This window comes from Alexandromys fortis, unplaced genomic scaffold (assembly GCF_014885135.2).
Source record: "Alexandromys fortis isolate MF-2015 unplaced genomic scaffold, M_Fortis_MF-2015_v1.1 scaffold_1614, whole genome shotgun sequence".
NCBI classification, from domain to species: Eukaryota; Metazoa; Chordata; class Mammalia; order Rodentia; family Cricetidae; genus Alexandromys; species Alexandromys fortis.
Window position 1 is genome coordinate 1 of NW_026069478.1, and position 7,628 is coordinate 7,628.

The window sequence follows — 7,628 nt, forward strand, 5'->3', positions numbered from 1 at the left end:
TTTTTTTTTTTTTTGGTCTGTTATTGTGGCAATCTGCATCTGGACTTCAGTGCTCACCTGTTTTCCTTCCTGGCAGGCTGGCTCTGGTGTCCTTAGGAAAGTACTTTTCTCTCTAGTGATGATGCTTGCCTTAAAATGCTGTCTACTTATGCAGCCACACTAGCCCTTCTGTCTATAATGTCTCTGTCCTCCTTTTGCTTTTGTTTTAGGTTTTTCAAGACAGCGTTTCTTTGTGTTTCCTTGACTGTCCTAGAACCCAATTTGTAAACTAGGCTGGCCTCAAACTCAGAAATCTCCCTGCCTCTGCCTCCTGAGTGTTGAGTTTAAAGGCGTGTGCCACCACTACCTGGCTGTGTCCACCCTTTTTCTTTCAACATTTTCTATGTCTTTGCATTTCAAGTGTGTCATGTTCAGTGGATTTTAAATCTAAGTCTCAATTTGGTGGGCATTAATCTTTAACTGAACATCTACACAAGCCACAGCCCTACTTTCTATTTTTTCTCCCCTGTATTGAAATGTAGTAGCTTGATCCTTCTGGAATATTACACAGACAGCCAGAAACAAGAGTCTGATGGTCTCCAAGTCTGCCTGTGGCTCTCATGACTGCTCACAAACCTGGTTCTGACAATTCTGTCATCCATATGGGTCTGTTCTACTATTCTGAGTTTTTAGACATGCTACCGTGTCCTCATACTTTGGGAAATTTTTATTGAGTGCTAGGCATCGAACTGAAATTCTAGAGCGAGCTGGTGGTGTCCTTGTTATCTTGTTTGTTGTTGGTGGCAGCCAGGGGAACCATTTGCCCCAGAACATGTTAGTACAGTCACCGAGTCAAAGCCAGGCTTCTGTCCCTGCAAGATCTGCTCTGTTTCTTGTTTACTCAGAGTGTCTGTCTAGCCCTTAAGCATACCAGTGCTAAGCCTTGAAGATTCCTGCCCGTCCAGCCTGGTTGGGATGGGAATTCTCTTCTTTTTCCCATGGGCCTGCATGACCCTCTTCAGCTTGTGCTGCAACTGAGTCTTCAGAACCAGCTGGCGGCCCTGGGGGATGCAGCCCCTAGCCTAGCCGCGGCTTCCTTCTCCCTGGCCTCCGCCCTCCAGCTCAACCTTGTCACTCAGGTGTCCTGACCCACAGAAGGAGGATGGTCCAACTCACCCAGTTCTCTGTCAAGTCAAAAAAAAAAATCCTCTGGCCATTGCTCCAGCTTGTGTTAATTTAAAAATTTGACATTTATGTATTTCTTTAATTATATGTGTGCATGTATGTACTATAGTGTGTATGTGGGGCCCAGAGGACAACTGCAGAAGTCAGTTCTCTCTTTCCATCTTGGGCATCTCAGGGGTCTAACTCACATCATTAGGCTTGGCAGCAAGTGCCTTTACCCCCTGGGTCATCTTGTCAGCACCCAGCTGCATTCATTTTCTTTGCTTCCTTTCTTTTATTTTCTTTTTGTGGTTTTGCTTGTTTTGTTTTTCGTTTTTGTCTTGGCTGGCCTGGAACTCACTGTGTAGACCAGGATGGCCTCAAACACACGAAGATCCACTGCCCCTGCCTCTACCCCTTGGCTTCCCCTGCCCTTGCCCCTGTCTCCACCTCCCAAGTGCTGGGATTAAGCGCATGCACCACTGCACCTGGCCTTAACTGCATTAACTTAAAACACTGTTCTAGGCTAGGTGCAATACTCGTGATTTTCATGCATGTCTTTAAACAAGATTAGAGCCTGACAAACTAAAATTGTCCCTAATTGTTGGTGTGTGTTGTTGTCAGGGAGCAAAGTCCAGGCCTTACATAGCCAGGCAAGTGCTCTACCACTGAGCTACATCCCCAGCCAAACCTGTGTCTGTCTTTGTTTTCTTTTCTTCCTCTTTTGAGATAGTCTCACTATGTAGCCCAGGCTGGCCTGACAGTTGCTATTTAGAATAAGCTGTCTCCAATCTCAGGACCATTCCTGCTGTTCCACCAAGTTCTGGGATAACAGGTGGGCACCATCATGCCTGGCTCCTAATTTTTAAATCCATTTCTTTCCCCACGCTGATGCCATGTCTAAACCTGTCCGCATGTCTGTGTCGTTAGATGTCTGCAGAATGCTCTCCATATCACTACACCAGTCAGTTGGTATGGCTCTCTCTGCCCTACAGATTCTCAACAGCTACATCCAATTCGAGGTCTCCCATGGCCCTTCCGACGTGGCATCCATGCAGCTGTCCAAGTCCCGGGTAACCGACGGAGAATGGCACCACGTGCTAATAGAACTGAGGAGTGCCAAGGAGGGCAAGGACATCAAATACCTGGCCGTCATGACCTTGGACTATGGGATGGACCAAGTGAGTATGTACTTGTTGTACCCTCCTGAGAACCATTCCTTCATTGGCCCCCGGGAAAGCACAGTGGTGCCCAATGTGCCAGTGCCTGCAGGGACCTTGGAGGTTTGGAGAAGTACTGGTTGGCATCCCTGGCTTTGTATCTTCTGTTCCACGTATGCTGAGGATACTTCTGTAGTCTGGAGTCGGGCCCTGCCCACCTGGGTCTCCCAGCATGGTGCTTCAGGTGCCTTTGCAGAGCTTCCCCTCGGCAGAGTTGCTCTGAGTAGCATCTCATCGTCCAGCCCCGTGCCTCTCTGTCCCAACGCACAGATATCAGCACGCCTTTCCCAGAAAGGGGAATAGTGAATGAAGCTAGAAAAGACAAGGGACCCGACAGGCTGGAAGACACAGACACACACCTGTCCCAACTCTATGGCAGCTGTCTCCTGACAGCACCCTCAGAATGCTCTCTGAACCGGACTGGTTTCTGCAGTTCCTAGCCAGAGAACATGGCACATGCCAGAAGATACCCACATGCTGAGAGAATGCCTCAGAGTCTTAGCTCACCTTGCACCACATTCTAAGAGTACATAGCTGTTGAGTTTAGATGCCCCTTGCTGGGGCTGGGAGCCAGCTGCGACCCATGGTATTCCTATGCATCCCTCCTGTTAACCCAGCTCATTCTCTCAGCATGGCTCTTTGGGTGCTATGCCCATTATAGGGCAGGAAGGTTGCCCATGTCTTCCCAACTGACCACCTGGATCCCATGCCCTATGTGCCACATACAGCCAGCCTGCTTCCCTCCAGAAGACCAAGTGTTCCTTTGGAGGCTCTAGGGAGGTGACTCGTGTCCCTTTGCCTTGGTCTTTAGCACATTCCTCCCACTGGGAAGGTGTGCCCAGAGACCCTCGTTCTTCCCATTGGGAAAGTGTACCCAGAGACCCCCGTTCCTCCCACTGGGAAGGTGTGCCCAGAGACCCCTGTTCCTCCCACTGGGAAGGTGTGCCCAGAGACCCCTTGTTCTTCCCACTGGGAAAGTGTGTCCAGACACTTCCGTTCTTTCTGTGTAGAGCACAGTGCAGATTGGGAACCAGCTTCCGGGGTTGAAGATGCGGACTATCGTCATCGGAGGTGTGTCTGAGGACAAGTTATCCGTGCGCCATGGTTTCCGAGGCTGTATGCAGGTATGGTGGGCATGGCACTACGTCTTTGCATGGTTGGCTCAGGCCGCCATCACTGCAGTTGGTATCTTCAGTTTGTTTTTAACAAAGGAATGGCCATCTAGTAGGCACCCTAAACTTTAACTCATGTTTCCTGCTCACTCCCACCTTCCCCCATAGCTCTCTTTATGCCAGGATCCAGTCCCTACATCCTCAGCCTTCATCCTCTTGCTTCTGCCATGGCTACTTGGTCCAACTTCATAGCCACACAGGTGTCCCACAACTGCCAAGGGAGTCATTCACATGTCCCTTGTCCCACTCACAGCCCCCTGCAGGGGACACAAACCACACATTCCTCTGCTGCTGGCCATGCTGTGTGATCCAGCATTGCCCATGTCTCTAGCCTCTATAAGAACTGTTCAGACTGGGAGAGAATTTGGGGGCTCCCTTAACTTCTCTTTACCTTTTGGGGTTCATCCAGTTCTACCATTCTGGGACTGAGTCCAGCTGCCCTCACTTTTTAAATGCAGGGCGTGAGGATGGGGGAGACGTCTACCAACATTGCCACCCTGAACATGAATGACGCCCTCAAGGTCAGGGTAAAGGACGGTTGTGACGTGGAGGACCCATGTGCCTCAGACCCCTGCCCTCCACACAGCCACTGCCGTGACACCTGGGATAGCTACTCCTGCATCTGCGACAGAGGTGGGGCCCTCCCTTTACACCACAGTAGAGGAGCCTTTGGTGGCTACGGTGCATCTAGGGAAACTGATTTGGGCCATTAGCTTCCCCGGTCAACTCAATGAGGCTATAGGGTCCTGAGCTGTCTTAAGAGAATTGGCCTCTGTGCCATGCATGGTGGCTCACATCTATGATATCAGCACCTGGAAGGAAATGTCAGTCATGGCAGGAAAACTGCTGCAAATCTGAGGCCAGCTTGGGCTGCATGGTGAGGTTCCCGGGGGCTAGCCTGGGCTACCGAGGTAGACCTTCTTTCAACCTCCCTACTCCCCTCGGAAAGCAGAGGACCTTTCTACTGGAAACAGAGTCCCTTGCCTTTTCTTTCTCAGCCTAGAGAACATTTCGGGACTTTAGTTTCCAAGTGCAGCTGGAACACAGTAGTATAAAAGTGACGTATCCTAATGTCACACATTCACTGGTCACCTTTGGACCTGGTGGGTGGAGACGTACTGAAGCTGTCCATCAAGAGCTCCCATTGTCCATGTGTCTGGAACAGCCAGGACCTACACCCCTGCATTCCACCCTCCCCTGGCCTGGGATGGCTGCCTTCCATGTTTCCCCAGTTTGTCTCCTGTGACCTGGAGGGGAGGCTGTTCCTCTCTTTTGCTGAGTGGCAGGAACCGTCGGCTTCGGGGAAGCATGGGATGCAGGAGAAGCCTTGAAGTAGAGCTTATGCTGGCCCTGTCCCCACAGGGTACTTTGGAAGAAAGTGTGTGGACGCGTGTCTCCTGAACCCCTGCAAGCATGTAGCAGCATGTGTGCGCGCCCCCAACAGTCCCCGAGGCTACTCCTGCGAATGCGGGCCCGGCCACTATGGGCAGTACTGTGAGAACAAGTAAGGGAGCCCATGACACTGCCTGGTGGCCCCCTTGGCTTCTGTCCCCATCTTCCCTGCCTCTTCTCCCCTGGGGGGAGGTACAGATGCCATCCCCACCCTGCCCCTCCTATCTAGGCCACACTGAGGCCCTCACTGGGATTCTCATGTGTGTCTTTAAGACAGATGAAAACATGGAGAAAACCATCATTTTAAACCATTTCTGTAGACAGAGCCTGGTTGGGTATGTGGCCCCTAAAGGGAGGGATAAAGGCACAACTTTTTTGAGTATCCTTCATTTGTCACCTTTTTTTTTTTCCATCAGAGTCGACCTTCCATGCCCCAAAGGCTGGTGGGGGAACCCGGTATGTGGCCCCTGTCACTGTGCCGTCAGTCAAGGCTTTGATCCAGACTGCAACAAGACCAATGGCCAATGCCAGTGCAAGGTGAGAGGCCACCAGCCTGTCCCCACCTCCCTTCGACTTGAGCCCAGCAAGCTGGCCATGCATGCACGGTACGGCCTACATACAAACATGAGTCTACGCACATGGACAGATATACCCGTATATGTATCATAAACTTCCATATACACACATTCAGCTGTATTCACATACACTTCTACCTGTACATAGTCACACATACATACATATACCCACACACGCATGCATATAGATGTTGGGTTGTGCTGGGCAGCGGTGGTGCATGCGTCTAATCCCATGAGGCAGAGGCTGGTAGATCTCTGAATTCAAGACCTCCCTGGTCTACAGAAAGAGTTCCAGGACAGCCAGGGCTACACAGAGAAACCCTGTCTTGAACACCAAAGCAAACAAACATATATTGGGTTGCTCGCCTGTGCTCTGTGAATACTCCAGGGCCGCTCACATCTAAACTGGTTCAGACTGTCCCACTGTGGGATCTAGAAGCCACTGTAGTCTTTCTTCAGCCCCACACCCAACTGAGGAACAGCAGATAAAGGCATTTCTGTGCAGGCTGCCACATCATTGGCATCAGCCTTGGTTTTCCTAGTCGGCTGCTGTCCTGCCCTTTTTACCAAACTGGCAGTTTTTAAAATCTGGAGGGCAGGGGATATGGCTCAGAAGATAGAGCTCACACACTTGGCATTGCACAGACCCTGGATTTGATCCCGGCACTCCCCCCCCACACACACATACACACACACATATACACACACATATACACACAGAAGATAGAGCTCACACACTTGGCATTGCACAGACCCTGGATTTGATCCCCGGAAAATCTGGAGGGCAGGGGATATGGCTCAGAAGATAGAGCTCACACACTTGGCATTGCACAGACCCTGGATTTGATCCCGGCACCTCCCCCCCCCACACATACACACACATACATATACACACAGAAGATAGAGCTCACACACTTGGTATTGTATTGCACAGACCCTGGATTTGATCCCAGCACTCCCCCCCCCATACACACACACCCCTATACACACAGAAGATAGAACTCACACACTTGGCATTGCACAGACCCTGGATTTGATCCCTGGCACTCCCGCCACACACACACATATATACAAGTCACACCCTGTCTTGGTATCCAGACTTAATGTGTGTGTACAGCATTGGACACCTGTTCTCACAGCTTCTGAATATGCTCCTGTGTGCTTAGCCACAACTGTGGGAAGCCCTGCCTCCAACTGCAGGGACCTTCAGAGTTGCCTCTGGAAGATTGCCATTGGGTTTTAGGGTAGCTGTAGTCGCTCAGTAAGGGACATGTTGTCAAGGAGACAGGGTGAGAAGGAAGGAAATTGTCACCATGGGCTGCCTGTGATGCTTCTCCAGTGTCAGTCTGGCCCCGAGTGCTCCATGGTGATTCCAACAGTGACACAGGCCTGGTGCCTCGAAACACTAAGTGTCAAGTTGAAATGAATGTGGATGAACATGGCTCAGGCCTGTCCTTGCATGCTTAGAGGGGCCAATTGCATCCATGAGTGGCAGGAGGAAGGAAGAGGCATGCTACAGCATTCAGGGGAAAGATGCCTACAGGTTTTACTCATCAGAACTTAAAGTGGGCAGGCAAGATGGCTCAGCTTGTAGAGGTCCTTGCCTACTGGCCTGACTTCAGTCCCCAGATTCCGCGAGGCAGCAGGCGTGAACAACCCTAAAGTGGTCCTCTGACCTCCCGACACACCATTGTAGTCATATACACACGTGCACGCATGTACAAAATTCGCATATTGTTAAGTAAGAGCAAGTGTTTACTTAGGTGTGGTACTAGATGCCTGTAATTTCAGCAGGAGGCTGAAGCAGAAGGATCATGAGTTCAAAGCCAACCTGGTCTGTGAAGAGAGTCCCTGTCTGGGGTAGCGGGGAGGCTTTGGAATAGTTTTGAATAGAGAACTTGTCAAATATGCATGAAGCCCTGAGCACCATCTTTTCTTACACATTTTTATAAAAAGTGTAAAAAAAGAGTTTTAGCCAGGCAGGTAGTGGTGGCGCACGCCTTTAATCCCAGCACTTAGGAGGCAGAGGCAGGCAGATCTTTGTGGGTTCGAGGCCAGCCTTGTCTACAAGAGCTCCAAAGACAGGCTCCAAAGCAACACAAACCCTGTCTCGAAAAACAAACAAA

General features: G+C 50.6%; 1 protein-coding gene across 1 annotated transcript; it reads left to right on the forward strand.

The window, feature by feature from the left end:
- Positions 1 to 1,001: 1,001 nt before the first annotated feature.
- On the forward strand, positions 1,002 to 5,532 carry LOC126496188 (cadherin EGF LAG seven-pass G-type receptor 1-like; the record flags this gene model as incomplete). Its single annotated transcript, XM_050133742.1, has 6 exons — positions 1,002 to 1,118; positions 2,139 to 2,324; positions 3,374 to 3,487; positions 3,994 to 4,168; positions 4,898 to 5,039; positions 5,344 to 5,532. Coding segments are annotated over 6 exons (923 nt in total), but the record flags the coding sequence as incomplete, so codon positions are not given.
- Positions 5,533 to 7,628: the final 2,096 nt, after the last annotated feature.